This window comes from Myiozetetes cayanensis, unplaced genomic scaffold, assembly GCF_022539395.1.
Source record: "Myiozetetes cayanensis isolate MyiCay16 unplaced genomic scaffold, myiCay2020 scf4, whole genome shotgun sequence".
Lineage (NCBI taxonomy): Eukaryota > Metazoa > Chordata > Aves > Passeriformes > Tyrannidae > Myiozetetes > Myiozetetes cayanensis.
Genome location: NW_026087631.1, coordinates 60,158,322 through 60,177,794, shown reverse-complemented (window position 1 = coordinate 60,177,794; position 19,473 = coordinate 60,158,322). Strand labels below are relative to the sequence as shown.

Below are 19,473 nucleotides of genomic sequence, written 5' to 3'. Positions count from 1 at the left end.
GTATACTGGACCGAGCATTAAGTACAACACATGTCAACACATTTCACAAACAGTATGATGCATACCAGTTTTTGGTGGTTTGTGTTTTGGGTTTTGTTTGTCTTTCTATTTACCCACTCCTGTCTTTTCAGCACACTATAATCCCTTCTGAGTCTGATCTCTGTCAGACAGGTGTAGACAGGAAAAAGTAAGCTGTTTATGCCACATCACATCTATCTGTTTATTATGACAGACTAAAAGATCCCTTCTTAAAAAAATAAAATAAAATAAACCAAAATAACTTCAGAGTTTCCAGCTTTCCAGATGGTGGCCCTGATGCACAGTTTACAATTTTCATAACTGTTACAGTGCAAGCACAGTTCAAACAGAATAAAAACACTCACCACTGAAACACGTTACATTTTTCAAGCATTTTCACTCCATGAGGGTGACAAGATAAAGTACCGAAAAACAGAAAGTAGTGCTGGCTAAGAGTATTTAATAACCCATTATTTTGAAGACTACGTTCAGGTTTCATTCCTGATGAAGAGTTGAGCCAATGTACAATATCTTTAACCAATTCCTCCAAGTAACCTTGTCCATCCTAACAAAACAAAGAGGAGTAACATCTGTTAGTAACAGAACTGCGTCTTTTGTCTGCACTGAAACCCATAATTTCAAATTTCTTAAAATGTACAAGCACAACATAGATGCAAAGTAGAAATGCAGGCTGGCAATCAATTCAGACTAAAGAAAAAGGTTCAAGGCAAATAAAAGGAGATAAGCTTGGAGATATTTTAGGAAATAATTCTTTCTTTCTAGGAAAAGCGACAAGTATTATTCAATGACGTTTTCCTCTGACCTGAGGCAAAAAGTCTTTAGCAGAAAAGAAGAAAGAAAATAGAAAAGGAAGGTTGCACATAGCAAAAACAATAGAAAAATTCCTCCAAATTCTAAGTTGCATTTAACAAAGTAGTTTTTAATAAAACTTCTACATAATCACAGTCATCTTTCTCAGTATTTTACATTGTATTTCTTACTTACACTGGTCATTTCAGATTTAAGAACCAGTGACTAAGAAGCCTTTACCAAAAATTAAGGTTTTTCCTCCAAGTGGCACACAGCAAGACTATTCATTTTACCTCTAGTCTTGTAGATTAAAATTTATTACCTCTTCTGATTCAAGAAGAAATTCAGTAAACTGACAGCCCACGACAGTGAGTTGCTTTGCCTTGGCATAGTCCAGATCCAGGTTGGCATAGAGTTTGCTGCTAGGCTTGTAAAAATACAGCAACCTCCTTACAAACCTACAGAAAGTAAAAAAAGAATTTGCTATTTTTCAGTATGACAAGGACAGTCTCACAAGACAAAGTAATGCTAGTAGAAAAAATAGGTTGTCATTAAATTGTTTTACTGGCAATAGACTATCAAAATCTGTTAGAAGAGTAGCAGGTAACAGCAAGGAGTCTATCCAAACAACTGCAGAGATGCTGTTGCACTGTGTTTTATAAAGGGTTTTCTAAACCATTATTTAATATAAGTAAAGGAACTTAAAACCTCTATGCTCTTAGGAGATATCGCTCTCCTCTCATTTTCATACTTATAATTTATTCTGCTGTAATGTATCCTGTGGCAAGTTTCAAAGGCTTTATTATCCTGACTAACAAAGAGTTAAAAAATAATCTTAGAAAGTGAGTTTTCTCCAGCTATAACATTTAACACTACTGAGAAAAACACATTTTCATGTTCTGACAGGAAATGGTCTTATTTATTCAGCAACAGCACCTTCATTCACCTAACTTAACCATTTCTGAAACATAACACTGATTGCAAACACAGACTCTCACTTTCTGAAATCACAGTAAGCAATGTAGTTTGAGTTTTGAATCACACAAATTTTCAGCAAAGATTCTCTGCCTATCTGTAGGTTAAGTTTTAGAAATGTGACATATCCAAGAAATATTTTATTGCAATAGTAAAAACCAGTTTTTCCAAATCTCTTTCTACAAAGGAAGTCTAAATAATTTTTACATACCTGTGTAATTGTTCATCTTTATAGTTCCTTAGATTTATATTTGGCCACTAGAAAAACAGCAAATATAGCATTATACGAAATTTGTATATCAGTATTAGTCACTAGAATTCACTTTCTTCTATCAGTTATATTTACCTAATAATTAGAAATACAAGATTCCTTTCACCTAACATTACATCTGTAAAAAGCACTTATTTTATTGAAAAGCCCACGCTTCCTGCTTCAAGAATTGTTCAATTTTTTTCTAGAGAAGGACAAGCAATGCTGGTCACGTGCTACATGCATGAGGACACAATTCTAATGAAAATAGAAAAACCACAAAAAGCTGATGAAAAATAGATAACAATTTTGCTCAGTTTTTTTCTCTGCAAATAAAAAAATTTAGTATGCATTAATAGGGAAATAATTTTTAGGTTGTTGTTTCCAATATTCGTAAGATTTGTTTTAAAAATAAACATTATTCTGTTACAGCTCACTTAAATTCTGCTTATTAAAACAGCACTCAAACTCCCCTGTTGATACTTTATAAGATGTTGTTAAGACATATAATGCATTAGTTAATGATCAGTAAAACTGACTACACTAATAATACTGTCAGATACAGATGAGGTTGACACTTCTGCCTAAGCTCTTTTAGCAGCTTACACAGCAAGCTGGGCAAGTAAAAAAGGCAGCACAGGACCACCTGAAATGCTCATAGTGAGGTGGTTAGAGAGCTAACCCTCCACACATGTAAGAGGCAGGTGAGTAGCCACATGAGATAGCAGATTTGAAACATCAGAATCTGGATTCTGCTTGTCTACAGATGTCTAAAGAGGACTAAAGATGGACCATTCTGATAACATTATCTCAGTTTATGCTGGTGTTGTGCAGTTTAACAGGAACAGAAGTGGTTAAAAGTGAACCAGAAAACACACAGACTTCTCACTCTGTAAGAACTCCCTATTTTTGAGACATTTGCAACTGTTTGACAGAACACTAGAAAATAAGCTGCTGGGGACGTCTGAGATAGCAGAGAAATTGACTGTTTGATGCAAATTGCAGTTCAATAAAACTAAAACACCTTAACTACATAAAACTTCCACTGTCAAAGAACTACACAGACTACTAGTGAGATTCTGAAAAACAGTTTCCTGATAATATTTTTTAATACTGAATGAAAGGAAAAAATATCTACAACTAATAATAATAGGTATCTAGTAAACCAGTAAACCTAATAATTGCTGTAAAAAAAGCCTGGAAATCTTGTGGAGCAAAGCTACTGTCATGTACATATTCAGGTCTTTATACCACAAAGATTCTTGCTCTTTCAAGTTTATCGGTCCCTGAAAGAAAGGTACAGAATTACTTAATTTCTTTTATTTTGTTTTAAAAACAAATGAACAACACAAAAAACCCCACCAAAAAATATAATCTTGATTATGATTGTTACCATCAATCTTTTTTTGTACTTTCACCATCTTTGTATCAACATAGTACAGACAGTAAGAAAATGTTACTCAGCCAAAGGATGGCTTTGATGCACAGAATGACAGGAACTATTTTGGTTTGAACTATACTGAGTATTTAGAGTTTTCTTACTCAAAGAAAGCAAATTTTCTGCTCACTAAAAAAGGCAGTATCTTAAAACCTGTGCATTAAATATATTTAAAACAATGCCCCCCCTCAGGTAACACCTTTATGTTGTAAAAACAAAGTAATTTTGTAATTAACCTGATGCTACGGAAGTATTTGTATTAGTTCAAAACATTCAATGAGATTGCATATCAGTGAAGTTTTCATATGTGGCTCAGACTAAGAATCTAAAGTTTGATCTAGAACCCATCTCTGGCTTTAACTTTCAGCTCAAATTATTTAAAAATCCTCTATGAAACTGAACAAGGCAGTATCCCTCCGCAGTTTCAAGTATTAGCAGCTTTAAAGACAATATAGCTAATTCTGTAAACTTGAATTCTATACAAGCAAAGATATATAACGTTTAAGACATGCTTATTAAGGAAACTTCTGAATTTAACTGTAGTGCATTTTTGAATACAGTTTAAGGGTTGCATACAAAGAGACTACATCAGCTCTGATTATGAGACCCTAATTTTCCTAAATAAAACAGATTATTGGATGTACTATGGAATTAACATTCAAAAGTCAAAGCTCAGAAGTGAAACAGAGATTTTCTCCCAAATAATTTCTTCAAAATATTATCATGCTTTTTGTAAGCTCACCTTCAGTATGGTCCCTATCAGATTCCAGTTCCAGTCAAGGTTCTCTTTGTGATTGAGAACTTGGCTGTCTCGAAGATTCATGATGAGTGCCTCTTCTGTATCCTGGAATACAGATGTGAAAAAACTACAGTAAGTTTCTTCATATCAATTTTTCAAGCTTGTCACATGATATACTTAGTGTTCATGTCACAATCATTAGAAGGGCAGTGCTTCACAATAATTTGCATTTGAAGTTCAACTGTATGGTTACGGTACTTCATTAAGAATCTAAAAGTAACTAGTTAAAAAAAAAAAACTAGTCTCAAAAACCATTAAAAATTATTGGAGTTTTGCACATCAATGTCTAGAAATACAATATAGTATCTATAAGTACCCAAAAGACAAAACAGATTAAAAAGAAATACTACAAAGAAATCATGTAAATGACTCAGAATTAAACGAGTGAAGCTTGGAGGGGAGGATCCAAGTTTCCAAAATACGATGTCAAATTCACTTTTGAATAATGAATAATGGTAATACCTTTAAAATAAAGATGTCTTTCTGTACGCGGTACTGATCCCTTTTTTGGTGTGTTGAGATTGCTTTCTGAATAATATGATCTAAATGCAGGCTGTAAGGTTTAGGTCCTCTTTTCTTCATCTCATGAAAACGCTTTAAGCAGTTGAGTGCTGCACTTGCTCGTCTAAGAGAAAAAAAAATCAGTTTTTGGCAACTATTATCAAACTAAAGAGCACCACTATCTCTTGAGTAAACAGCTCAAGAAAGACCTGACCAACTCTTCTGAAGCAAAGGAAGTTATTTTCTTGAGGTAAGTTTTCATATACCCATAAGCCTCAATCTCATACTGAAACAATACAGAAAATTATCTTTCAGAGTCTCTGAAATATGACCCTTATGGATAACTTTTCTTCTACTCTGCAAGTAGCAGTGCTTGTCACAGCTCACAGAAGGTATTGTATAGTTTAAAGTTGATTTACATTGTGAGATGCCACAGTAGATCAATATTCTGCCATTGACAGATGATGGGACTAGCTTCAATTTACAGTAACAAAGTTTTTCTCTTACATTCTATTCCTTCTTCCTTCCCCTGAGGGTGGCAGGACAATCAACAGTGCGCTTCCTGCTCTTATTATCTAAACAATTCAGCAGCAGCATGTAACAAGGGTTACAGGAAAAGATATGAAGTATCAGAAATGACAGCTGACAGGAGCAAAAACAGTTAATTAAAAAACAGTGGTAGCAGAAGACAAACTCCACCTGCTGAGCAAATAAAAATAAGGAAGTCTAAAAATGAGAAGTCTATCTTCCTTCCCCATAAACAAAAATTCTCAAAGTGTAGAAGAGTGGTTTTTTTTTTTTTTATTTTCAAACAAATACCTTTGAATTTGGTCACTTACCTAAATTATGCAAATTCAATCTGTAACAGGGATTAGTTTTTCAAGGTAGGAAACAATGCATAGTGTTGACCAGTATCAAGATGCCCAAATAAAAATTACCACTCCTATAAAATCACTTTCTTCCAACTGAAATGGGAATTCTTACTACTCTATCAGATATGTCCACAAATGCCAAAAAGCAAATGCACTGTAGGTAATCCACAAGCATATCCCTCATCCCACAGCTTTGAACACATGAAATATCCTCTGCTGAAGTTTCAGATATGTCTTTTTTTTGAAAACTAACTGTGCTTTTCCATATCAAAATCTTCTAGTGACAGATATGAAACCTTCAGATCTAAAAAGCAGAAGAGCACTGCACTTTTAGGAAGCACTCTACAAGTAGCATTCCACAGTGGCAGTTTGGAAACATTCTATAATTTATCAATAACAACAGAATGAAATACAAAACAGAACTTTATGATATTTATCAGAATACTGATTTGACAGGACAGATGCAAGAGTAATTAACAAAAATATTTCCTATTAGTAAAAATCCAACACACTCAATTTGTCTTCTACAAAGAAAAGCAACTAAGAACACTGAGTTGAAGAAATATCTATTAAAGATGTGATTCTATCAAATTATTTGATTTCTTTCATTAGGAGGTTTAAATTGTGTAAAGTATCTAGAAGATGGCATTTTGTGATAGAGCTTTATGCTTTTAAATGTAACTTAGAATTCTTACAGTCTTTTCTCTTTCATGATGTCAAAAGATGCTGCCATATTCATCAGTGTTGGCAAGCAGTGCAAGTGATGGCTGTGAGAATGGGGAAGAATTGTGTTTGCCTAAAACAAACAAACAAAAAAAGACCAGTTAGAATAACTTATTACAACAATTTCAGCCATCTCTTTAGGATCAACATTTGAAGAATCTACCACTTTTCCCAAGACTTTCACAAAATAATGACAATGAAACTACCTTTCACTTAATGTCACAGCGTAATACAAGTACAATTTCGAATTGTGATCTGACTGATCAACCTCAAATACACTTGAAAGTAACTTAAAATGATTTCAGAAGTTTATAATCCATATTGTTTGCACTGGTGATTTTTTAAGTGTTAACACGCAAAAACTTGCGAGCATCGGATATTCTTTATGTTATGTGCACAACAGTACTAAAAAAAATCTAAAATCTGAAATACAATTTAAGCTGATTTCTACTAAAACACTACTGCACAAAAACCCCAAGTGATTAATTAACATAAGGTACTAGATGTTCAACTGCTTTTAATAAACATATTCTGCAAATATTTTTGGAAACCGAAGAATAATGAAAATAAGGAAACTGCTTCCATCTCTAAAAACTAAACAAAAATACAAACATTTGTTCTTTTCCTGATAAAATTCATATTTGACTAATAAATCACCTCTTTAGAAAATCAAGAAATACCTATGCTTTCCAGAATACACCAATGTATAACAGTCATTACCATTCCAAAATTATTTGGAAACCAGAAAAATAACAAACATTATTACAGATTCCTCTTTTTAAACTTTGTAATGACTGACTGAACACCCAAGCAATTCCATCAATAATTTAAAGAAAAATTACTAAAAAAGCTAAAAAAAACCAAAAACAAAACCAAAACCAAAAAGATTTGGTGTGGTTGTGGTCCATCCTGCTGACCTGAGATGTAAATTACTATAGTAATAAACAATCCTATATCTGAAGATTGTGACTTTGGGTTTTTTGGCCTACCACTGAAAAGAGTCGACAGTCTAAACATGCAGACTATGTCTGATAACTTGTATTCGAATTTTTGCAAGACAAAGTCATAGTTCACAATCTTACTAACTCTTACAAAATAGTTTATTTGGAAAAAAAAAAGATTTAAAAAACATAAGAAAACTGTCTAAAATGCTCTGCTGTATATGCTATTCTCCTTGAGAGGACAAGACATCACCTCCGTATGAAAATAGTTTAGGCTGAAGGAGAGAAACTACTGTAAAAGCTACGTAAGGTAGAGTGAAGCAGAATGAAGCAAAAGGTTCCCTGCAGCTGGAGATACCCACAGCAGTGCTGAAAACACATTCCACCAAGATGGAGTTGCCTCAGTGAATAATACCAAGTACCTAAACTACATGGAGCTGAATGTGGAAAAAGTTTTACCTGCCTATCCTGGAAAGCAGAAAGCTACACACACTGTCAGAAGGCTACCTACCATCGTTCTAAGAAAAGGAAAAATCAGCAATGGTCCTTTTCCCAAACACAGCAAATGATGGGTGAGTTTGCAGGATTCCAGATTAAAAATAAAACTGGCTACTATGGCAAGGAAGAGTAGTGGTGAGAGACAGAGCTGGCGATGACCCTAGGAGCAGAACCTCTACCACTTCCAATTCTTTCCAAATGGTTTTTCTATTGATTAATAATGTTTTTAATACATGAAATGTCAAAAGATGTAATGTAAATTAATCCACTATTCTGATGAAAACTACATGTTCCAGGCTTGTAATACAAATTCAATGTTATAACAGCTATAATAGCAAATACTTTTACAAGTAGTTACAACAAATTCAACTTACCATGTGCAAAAGTTCTCCCAAAAGGATAGTTGCTCTAACAGACACATGGTCATCGCTACTTGTGATCACTTCAACCAGACCCTTCAAAAAGTTAAGAAAATTTTACAATATTAATGTATAACATCTTATTTGAATGCTTACAGGAAAAAAGTAGCACACATCTATTCCAACTCAAAGTCATTAGTTACCTCTAGAAGTCCATTAGTAATAAAAGCTGAAAGCACTAACGCCAAGTAATTATCCATGAGATCAGGCCTACGGAGACAAAAAGCATGGAAATGGTTTACAAAGTTCACTTCTTATTGTGCCTGTCAGAAAACAAGAAGTATTTTGTCAACACTACCAAAAAATAAAAACAAGAAAAGGTGTTTAGACTTAGTTCATTAAATCCTCACCTTGACCTGGCTCGATGGGGTAATACGGTTTTAGCTTCAGCAGCTACAAAGCCATCAGAAAGTCTCCAGCAGTCTTGAAACCTGCCTGGATCTATAACAAGAAAATATGGACAAAGGCAATTTTAACATTGGTTTTCATAGTGTTATTTTAATGGCTGTCAGTAGGCAAATAATAATATATGACAGCAAAGGTTACCTCAGGTTTCAAATTACAGAAAATTTTGTCAGAAGGGATCTTTAACAACATTCTAACCCACATTCCTGAACAAAGCAAGGATATATTGATAGCTAGGACAAAGACTGTATCTAAGAGTAAACCAAAATAATGACATTTCCAATTCATAAGCACATTAAACTTGTTTAACAGAAAATACCATTGGCACCTAAAATTTTACAATGTATGTACAATGTATATACACTGAAGCAGCAAGTTTGCAACAAAGAATGATTTATTCACTTATAAACATGGAACAAGGATTAAGCTTTTATAATCAATAGCATGACAAAACATTTGTAATCAGAGTTTTAAGAGGAGAATTGCAGGAACACTAAAAGGCTAAAACTTGTTCCTTTTAGGCTCATACAAAGTAGAGACTAATCTTGGATTTACAAGTAGTAATTCTAAAGATAAAACACTAACTTGGTTAAATATAAAGACATAAAAGAGCATGCACTTGCCCTTGAAAAAGTAAAAATCTGGTAAGGTGCAGTGGGGATAGCTAGCAAATACACAATATATAAAAAAAATTGAATAATAATTTTCTGTAACATTCACTAACACATCCGCATTATAAACACTTGTGACAGTTCAAAGATGTCTAATTTGTAGAGACATGTTTACACAATCTTTTGTGTAAATGCCTAACTATGCCCCACTGCTGATCCTTTATCAAACTTTACACTTAACAGTTGATAAAGGATTTTAAAGAGGACTTCTGAGTACCCAATGAATTCAGTGATAAAACAGCTAATAATAAGGCAATTTACAATACAGAGGAAACAGTGAAAGTTTCAAAGCTTAACAGACAGAATTTTTATGTGAACTCTTTTAAATACCTACCTACACTGAGAAGTGCCTCAATAAACTCTTCTGCGATAACAGGAAGAGGAAGGCGAAATATATCATAGAGAACTTCAAGCAGGCCTCGCTACCAAAAAAAAACCCCAAAACACGAATGTTAGAGATTTTAAAAAAAAATGTCCTTATTTTCATTACTAATAGTGAAGTTGAGATTTTTTATAGAGTGCTAAAAGTGGTGTATGTGTTGCATTTGTGTATTTGTGCAACTGTTTCTTTTTTCATAAACTGAAATAATCTGAAGACAAAAAGAAAAGAAGGGGCTTGCTCAATTTTGAACTGTACCTTAATGTCATTAATGAATTCTATAGAGGTTCAGGCTACTTGAATTGCAGATTTTTAGAAAAATTAAAACTGGCATCATCAACTTAATTGTTGATGGTTTAATTTGTAAAGAAATGTTTTTATTTCCCTTGGATTCAACTCTGATTATTATGCTTTAAGCTTGTAACTGCAGCTACTGTAAGCTTCCTTTGATTTGTGAACACAGTAATGATTAATTTCTGTTCTTTTCTCTCCTCCATTTTCTCAGAATACATGGTATGTTTCCCATTCTCACGGCAATTTTATAATGGAACTACAGACTTGAATTTGGGGGTTAAATGAACTTGAGGATTATGGTCTCATACCTGTGGAGTCCATGTTTACTGAATTGTTAGAAAGTTAGGAATACCTAAATTAAAACACTTAATATTATACCTACATCAGTAATAAATATTTATTACCTACCCGTATTTCCATATTTGGTATACAGAGTACCCCAATAAGAGATTGAATCCCAGAATTTCCAGGTTTGCACAGGCTGATAATACCTAGAAAACATAAAATACATAATAATATTCCCCCAAGAGACCAGTGTTCATCTCCAGATGTTTCAACACAGTACATTTAACATTACATAAAAGTGTCTCTTAAAATTGGTCATTTTACACTGAATTTTTACTCTTTTAGTTTAAAATTTCATTATTAACAGGGAAAACCTTTAAATTGTTTCTATAAGTTACAGCATATCACTTAAAGCTTACACTAAATTTATGCAGTCTCTTCATTAAACATGGCTGCAAAGACAGTAACCTTGCTCACTTCCTTGACCACTTATCTTCAGATTTCACAGAACAGATTAAACTTACAGAAACTACACTATCCAGAAAACAAACAAGTTCCTACAAAATGCAATTTTAAATTAACAAAAATAATCTAGATTTTTCCACCTTTTTGTCTTAAGATATCATAAACAAACCCGAACTGTTATTCTTTAAAAAGTACAGAGAGATGAAAATATCACCTACTCTAGAACTTGAACTTCTATAGTGTGGTTTATATGAATTTGAAGGAAGTTCTCAATTTCGAAAATTACATGTCACAAAAACTTCAGATATGCACATGTGGCCACAGACACACTACAGGCATTTAAGTATGTACCACGGTGCACCTCAGAGGCCTTTTGCAAGAGCGTACAGTGGCCACATCCCAACTGCAGTGCAGGAATAGATTTGGGTGTGTGCAGTCATTGTTCCGTGCCCCAGTTTTGTCTCTAAGGACAGGATCACACGTGAGCATAAAGCAGGTAGTAACCATCAGCTTTGAAAAAGAACCCTGACTGGTAAACACACAGACCAGAACAGCATTACATGGCAGATGTACAGACAGGTGAAAAGACACACAGAAGAAGTCAAAACAAAAACAATATTCTAAAGCATGTTCTTTCCCAAGGTTGACAGTGTAAGGACACTTTTGTAGTAAGAATATCTAAGACATTAGTCTCCAACATAAGTCACATAAAATAGGATGAACGTGTTAACAGCAGGAGTGCCACAACAAGTAACATATTCCAGGACAATTGTTCAGTCACTTGCACTTTCAGGCACAGGTTTTAAGTTCTAAGTGCCTGAGTACAGGAAGATGCAGCAACACTCCTGTCAGAAACTGTTTCCTAGAAGTTTCAATGTTGTCCCAGGCTTCCTACAGTTCCTCTCCAAACATGAAACAACAAATAAGAAACTTGAAGGATACTTGGATTTTAAAATTAAGTTTAGTGATCATTGTCAGAGCTTTAAAAATTAAAGCAAATAGTGTCAAAAAACAGCCTGAATCTTTTCTACGTATAGCCTGCAAAATTCCTACTCAAAAATTTGGTAAATAGTTATATTAACTAATTTAGTTTAAATTTGCAAGACACTGTCTTGACTAAAGACATTGCCAGTCCCTGAACCAGTACCTTCATTTTAGACATTGCAATATGGCAGAGAAAGGATTTAGAAACATTAAAAAACCACTATTTTTTAATTTAGATATGTTTTCTACATGAAAAATTGCAAACTATATCCATTTGCAATTTCTCTTCAGCTATGGCAGCTGGTAAAAGCAGGTTCTTATGAAACTAAATTCTGTCAGTATCTCTTAACATAGACATTTCGCATTCACAGTGGCAAAACCATCTCAAAGGTAAATTTTTATAATATGATGTCCTGTCACCCATTAAATGTCAGGTATGACCATCAAGATACAACTCATAAGGTATTCTACACAGGGAGGGAAAAAGCTTGTTAGTAGTCAAAGAAAACTATGTATGCATCCTCCAATTTTACAGTATCAAAACATGTAGCATTGTAGGAAGGTATTGATACAAATTAGAAACATCAAGTGAGACAGATTCTATGTCATTTATACTGGAAAGTAAAATCACCCTTCCAATCATCCAGCTTCAGACAAATAAACAAATCTTACCTGCCCATGATCGAAATGCTGCCACTATCCCCATTTTACTAGCTAGAAACCGTGCTTCTCTGTCCTCTCTGTCATTAAAACAACAAATGTCACAATGCAGGCAATTACTAGAAAACAAACAGTGCTACTAACACAGAAAGTAAACAAATGGTAGTTAATTGAGATTTTAGATGAGGAACAAAATCCAGAGCAAGATAAATACTTCATGTATGCATATGTATTTACACAATCTATACAGAATTTTTCAGTATTGTTACTCTTTCTCTTCCAGGGAAGTTTCCACAGGAGGAGGGTAATATCATAAAGTAAACACCTATATGAGGTCAGGTGAATCCCTCTGCACCTCCATGGACAGTGGGTCTACAGCAGGGACGTAAAAATTGGACCTTATTCAGTTTCCCAGACCTAATCCCATTTGATCCCATTCTAATCCCATTTGATAATTAAAAAAACCTGAACAATTCAAGTAGGAAGCAATCTCAGGTCTCTCTCTAGTCCAAATTCCTGCACAAAGAAGTTGACAGTTATCAAACCAGGCCAGGTTATAGAATCATAGAATGGTTTGGTTTGGAAGGGACTTTTAAAGGTCATCTAGTTCAACTCCCCTGAAAGAATTTAGCAAATGTAGTGTGGATTACACATGCCTTTTACAGCATCTAGAGCTTTGGGAACTATATAAGTTTCTGTAATTCAGCTTGGAACCTGTAAAACACTTAAGGCATTATCCAGTTGGGTCTTAAACTCTTAAGAATGAAGGCTGTAGGACCTCTCTGGACAACCTGTTCTAACTCTTGAGTGGTCTCACAGAAAATAATCCTCCTGCTACTCTCATATGAAGTTGAAACCTCTCTTGCTTCAATTTCTCTCTATTGCTTGTCCTCCCACCTTTCACCACCATGAAGGGCCACACTACATCTTGATAACATCTTCATAGGTAACAAAAAGTCTGCTATTCCGGGGAGGATGTGCCCCGATCCTCTCTTCTCTAGGCAAATCAAGTCCCTTTAAATCATAGAATCATATAATCATAGAATTAACTGGGTTGGAAAAGACCTCCAACCCTTGATCCAACCCCACAGTGATTACTAGATCATGGCACTCAGTGCCACATCCAGCCTCATCTTAAAAACCTCCAGGGAAGGTGAAACCACCACCTCTCTGGGCAGGCCATTCCAATGCCTGATCACTCTCTCTGTAAAGAACTTCTTTCTAATATCCAACCTAAACCTCTGGCAGAGCTTAAGACCGTGCCCTCTTGTCCTACTGCTGATTGCCTGGGAGAAGACACCGACCCCCACCTGGTTACAACCTTCTCTTAGGTAGTGCTCCAGCACCTCAATGTCTTTCCTGAACTGAGGGCCCCAGACATAGTCTCATAGACTGGACATAGTACTCAAGGTGTGTCCTCACCACTGTTGAGTACGGGGGAAGGATAACTTCCCTGCTCCTGCTGCCACACTGTTCCTGATGCAGGCCAGGATGCCATTGGCCTTCTTGGCCACCTGTGCACACTGCTGGCTCATGTTCAATCAATGTCAATCCAAACTCCCAGATCCCTTTCCGCCTGGCTGCTCTCTGTGCCCAGCCTGTAGCGCTGCAGGGGGCTGTTGTGGTCAAATCTTAAATGCTTAACAGTATTTTAGGAAGTTGTACTCTAGACTACCATATTCAACTTCAAGAAAATTAGTATTTGAAAAGAACAGCTTAATACCAATATAATAGGGAGCACAAGTAGCAGCACTAACACTTACTTGAGTTGTCCTTCTGCTGTGTCTGGATTATGCCTGTAGTGAAAATCTGTGTAAGGGGCTAAAATTCGCTAAACAAAAGAAAGACATGCATTATTTTCACATGAAAATACAGTTAAATTGCTGTTGCCCTTTCCTCAGTCCCACTCCAAACCACCATATTATTCCTGCTTTATGTATTTTAGGCTCTTAGCCTAAAATATTGTATTTTAAACACTGTGCACTAACACAGAGGGTGAAATCTGAGAGAAAAATGAAACATTTTCATTACCAATACAATGTTTAATTTCTGTCTCTAAACAAGTAAAACAGCACCCACCTCTAACTCTACATCTGCTTGCACATACTGTCAGGTCTTTGGATGATTAATGAGGTGCAAAACTGTAGTTATCAGAGCCTCATTTATTCGGCTTAGCTGACAATCAATCACATTTTTCAAGATGGTACTCAAACCACCCCGAAGAGCCACCACCTCAGGATTCTGAAGTGCTAAATAAAGACAAACACAAAGTCATTTTGGCCAGTAATAGGAAAGAAACCATTTCATGGCATACGACAAACTCGTCATCTCTTCAGTATATAAATCTTATTTTTCCTGAACCTTGCTGAGGCACATGTAAAGCTTCTAATGGAACAGGTTGACAATAAATAGATTTTGGAATAATTTATCAAATGCAAAAATACTGGTCAGTCTCCACCATGTGGCCATTTCCTAACTTAATTCCAAACAAGTTTCCATGTGTTAGTTTCTGGATTTCCCCACAGAGAGGTTTCATGCTTCACTAGACAGACTACAATATAACAGTAACTTATCATTTATTTCTTTAGAACAGAAGTTTGTATCTCAAAAATAATGCTGAAGTTACTTCCCACTGATTGACTTTGGGAAAACTTCAAAAATCAGCACCAAAATGAAAAAGTCTAGGGAATTAGTATAAACCACTGTCCAGATAGCCTTTAAACAGGAACACAAATACTGACTTCCAGAAGCCAGCTAAGTACAATACCCACTCCAGGAATTTATACGAAGATGTCTTGTAATTCTCTGAACTCATGTAAATTTGTCAGCATCTTGTGTATGGAATTTTCCCTACTTCCAGTCCACTAGTTTTAAGAAACACCAACTGCAGCACAGAAATGTTTTTAAAGTAAATAAAAAATGGGCAGAACTTAATGCAAAGAAGAGTACCTGAAACTTTCTGATACTATTCTTAAAGGGATTTTAAGTCATTTTGTTTCATATCATGTTAATTGCTAAAATCCATGAAACTGCCATTAAGAACTCTTAACAATTAATTTTAATTAATTTTAATATTATTAAACAAATACTGCTAATGACAATCACATCAAAACTGAAGATTAAGAAAAATTATTTACCTAGTTCACAGATAATGGCTATGCATGCTCGAACCATTCTGTCTCTTTCTTGAAGACCATCATTTCCAACTGCTATCAAAGAATTAGTTATAGAACTGGGGAACAATGAAGCATTCACAGTGATCATCTGCCAAAAAAAGAAAGAAAAAGCCCTCTGGTTTCTCCATAATATTTCTCTAAATACACTCATAAATTCACCAGCATTCTGTTTCCTACAAACAATTAGACAGACCACTCCACCTATAACTTGGTTTACCTGGTGAATCCTCATAACTATTTCTTTTGCTCCTGAAATTGAACTTCAATTCCAATCCATTTGTCAATTTAATTTAGCATTCTCTTCCTGCTCCAGTTGTTTATTTTCATATTATCATAATAAGAAAAAGTTAAAAGATGGTCGTTGCAGTGAGAATTATGACTACTTTTTTCAGGTTTTTTTCCATAATTTCTTTATAACAAAGACCACTATCCAATGACACAGAGTAGTTTACAAATTCATCTAGAACATTCATACTGCAGCAGATTATTCAATACCTACTCAACTGTTTAATTAGCCAAGACTAGCATCTCCTGCTTTGTAGAGATATCCTCAGACTGTTGCAAAATATAAAAAAAAGGACAGTCAACAGAAGCAGCTGTTAACAGTATTTGGAATGCAACTCTCACTAACATCCTTATATTCTTTTGCACAGTACCTGATCATCATAGAACTGCAACATAATTCATCACAAGTTACATATACACAGCAAAAGACAACCACATCCACTTTAAACAAGTTAAATGGAAAAGCAAAGATGGAAACAATGCCTGTGTCCATTAATGAGGTCATTCTTCAATTAAAAAAATTTAAAATAAATCTGAGACAGAACAGAAAAACAGATTTAACACCCAATGCTCATTTATACTACCGAGGATGTTCTGCACCACGGAAACCCTCAACTGCTAGTTGGGATACTCAGAATTCACACCAGATTAAGGACCCTGTGCACACACTAAAGACCAAGAAAGTCACTCCAAAACAAACAACCAGTACCACCAAGTCTTCACTATCCTCCAAGTGAGGCTTTGATTACAAAGGTTGAGTAGCTTTTTCACATTTTTTCCAATTTGTGAAAATTAAATACACATATACTCTGTACTATGGAACACGAATATCACTAAGCAGATGTATTACTAAGGAGGAAGTAAGTTTTTGTCTGACTGCTTAAAAAGGGAACAACACAATGTTTTATAGTGCACTCAACCATGTCACTTTTTTCCCACTATAATGAGATGTAAAAAAATATCCAACAAGCACCTAAAAACTTAGGGCTAGTTTTCCATGGGTTTATCATTCTTTTCATTTATAACAAAATCTTCATTATATTTCAAAAGAATGTTTTGTCCAAAAGAATGTACAACTGCCTTTGATGTGTTATAGATACTTCTTCAAAGGTGATTAATTTTTTACTTTTGCACAGATGTTAAAATGAGATCAACCTCTATGACCAATATATATAGGAAGAGTTTTAACAAATTTATTTTCAAGACATGTTTTTGAGAAATTTCTTCTTATATATAATGTTAATGCCAACAAAACAGGAAGCTTTAAGACAGGACTCTAAATTAAAAACAAATTCTTCCCCACCCACACAGTCTTTCAGTTTTACAACGGCATGAAGAAACAAGAATTAGTAATAAAATGGGTGTACTGCAAAACTGTAATCTGTTTCCTCCTGATACTGACATGTACTTATTGTGAGGACACAAGTAGCCTCTTAAGGTTGTTCTGCTTCACTATCTTCTTTGGTTTTAAGACATAAGAAAGACAGACTTATTTTAATACTCAATTCCAAACACATTAGTAGAATAAATAAATTTTTGTATTTGTATCTACCCTAGGTATTAAAATGCAGTTCTAAAGACTAAGGGACAGGTAATGCAGAGCTACTTACAAGTAGTTATCATGTAATAATAATAAAGACTATAAATTTGGTCTTTTAAGATTCCTTTAAGAAAGAGGAAGAAAGAAGGTGGTTCATATTGCATCTAACCTTGACTTCTGTTTTAAAAGGAAAACACACTGCCTACTACATAAAAAAGAAAAATTGTCTTATTGACTTCTGTTAGATAGAAAAACACTTCCCAAAGCAACTTCATGCTATCCTTTTCATCGCTGAACACATTACTAAACTGTAAAGCTCTTAGTAGGAAATTGTTTTTATCTTCCTCTACTACTTTAACCTGCACAGTTTTTAAACAAATTTATTAAGTGCCTTTTCTAAATTCATAAAGCAGTATTAATATTTCATATTTTGTTCTACTCTATGAAAATAAAGATAGGAGAGTGAGTGGATATTTTAATTTAATCTCTGCTATTCTTTCATAGGTATTTTTGCTACCAAAGAATTGCATCCACACATTGAAACTGAAAACAATAGTTCTGTGATGCTAGAAAAACTCAGTTCAATTCCTCCATGGCTCACAATTACCAAAAATTATCTTTCGGCACAAATTAGTTAGCTTCGTTTTATTTGCTATTTATTCTCCTTTTCTAGACCTTTATATAGTAATCCTGGCTTCAAGCCAGTGAGCCTGAGACACTGAGGGAGATGAGAGAGAGGTGACAAAAAGGTAAGAGTAGGGTAATAAAAGGAGTGTGAAAATACAGAGCGTGCCATTCAAGAAGTGTGTCACAGTATTCCTTGTGAGAGTCTCTCAAGTACTGACTGCCCTATGCCAAAGCATGTTTAGCTGCTGTAGCCTAAACAGCACACGAAAAAATTGTTAACTTTACTGGTAGCCAGGTTGGGTGGGTTTTTCATTTGTCTGAGATTGTCTTTCAAGAAAAAAGAATGTTGTAGATAGCAAGAGATGGTAGAAAACACCTTTCATCAACACAGTTCTCAGTGTCAAGGAACCATAAGCATCCCCATGTAGCATGTACATCTGATGCAGGTACCTGGTGCATGCACAGTACCCTGCCACAATGATGGACAAAAAAAAGCAGTGGTGGTCAGCTGTATGATTTCTCTAATGTTTATCTTTGACTTATCTTTATTGATTTTTCAAATGAAACTAATGGATTTATTTCCCTTGCAGTCTCTTCCTTCATGAAAGACAGAAACTTTCACTCAAGTAGGAACTGCTCAAAAAAGCCCAGGAATAATGAGGACAAATTTCTGACCTAAATAAAATCAATTACAAATGTGTTTCCACTCCATTTTCAGATTTAAGTTATTCTGACTCTACACTGAAACTCTTATTTCAAAGTAGATTGGAAAAAAACTTTTATAAATTGCAACTTTCTCAAGGACCCGTTCCATTATGGTTGTTTCTTTGTGCGTTTGTTTGGGATTGGAGGAGGTGGCCAATGCTTAAGATTTAAACCCCTCTTTTTTGGCACAATTGTTAATCAAGGATATTATTTTTTTTTCTGTAAGACAGAAACCAAAGGAGCTTATTACATGAAATCATATAGAAAACTTCCATATTTTAAAACTATGTATATATATATTATAAACACACAGTGCTCCCAAGAAACAATTGTTCCAACTACTTCAGCCTTTACTTGAGTTTTTGGTAATTTTTACATCAGTTGAAGAATGTAAGAACAATAAAAAATAGTGAAGTCCAGCACTTCCTGGACTTTCTTCTCTGAAGAAAATACATTTAGTAGCCGTATATGCAAATTTCTCAAGGATGAACTTGAAAATGTAGCTACCATAGCTTCAAATATCTCATGTATGTGGGTACACAGTGCAGTAACTGTCACAGATTAACCAGGTCTTGTTGACTATCTCAGAAAAAAATCCCTATGGATAGCATCAACCTCTAGGAATAAAGAAATAAGGCTATAAGCATTCTTTAACTGATTACTACAGTGACACCAATTTGCCTCATTCCTCAAATGGCAGAAAAACTCCCACCCTTGACTCACAAATGCTTAAACAGACTATAATGAAGTCAA

The 19,473-nt window shown here is 34.7% G+C and overlaps 1 protein-coding gene across 2 annotated transcripts in view; it reads right to left on the bottom strand.

The window, feature by feature from the left end:
- The window catches only part of RICTOR (RPTOR independent companion of MTOR complex 2), a 40,231-nt gene extending 25,688 nt beyond the window's left edge, over positions 1-14,543 (bottom strand). Inside the window, exons 1-14 of one of the 2 annotated variants that reach the window (XM_050328838.1) lie at positions 14,467-14,543; positions 14,151-14,218; positions 12,400-12,467; positions 10,402-10,484; positions 9,655-9,742; positions 8,595-8,685; positions 8,388-8,454; positions 8,200-8,280; positions 6,359-6,459; positions 4,753-4,915; positions 4,234-4,335; positions 2,015-2,061; positions 1,151-1,286; positions 384-583 (exon numbers count right to left, since the gene is read on the bottom strand). In XM_050328838.1, the coding sequence (XP_050184795.1) occupies positions 384-583; positions 1,151-1,286; positions 2,015-2,061; positions 4,234-4,335; positions 4,753-4,915; positions 6,359-6,459; positions 8,200-8,280; positions 8,388-8,454; positions 8,595-8,685; positions 9,655-9,742; positions 10,402-10,484; positions 12,400-12,433 (1,193 nt within the window). In that variant the 5' untranslated portion in view covers positions 12,434-12,467; positions 14,151-14,218; positions 14,467-14,543. Of the gene's footprint in view, positions 1-383; positions 584-1,150; positions 1,287-2,014; positions 2,062-4,233; positions 4,336-4,752; positions 4,916-6,358; positions 6,460-8,199; positions 8,281-8,387; positions 8,455-8,594; positions 8,686-9,654; positions 9,743-10,401; positions 10,485-12,399; positions 12,468-14,150; positions 14,219-14,466 lie in introns of those variants that run through there. The other variant, XM_050328837.1, reaches the window with a different exon arrangement.
- Between the last annotated feature and the right edge of the window lie 4,930 nt (positions 14,544-19,473).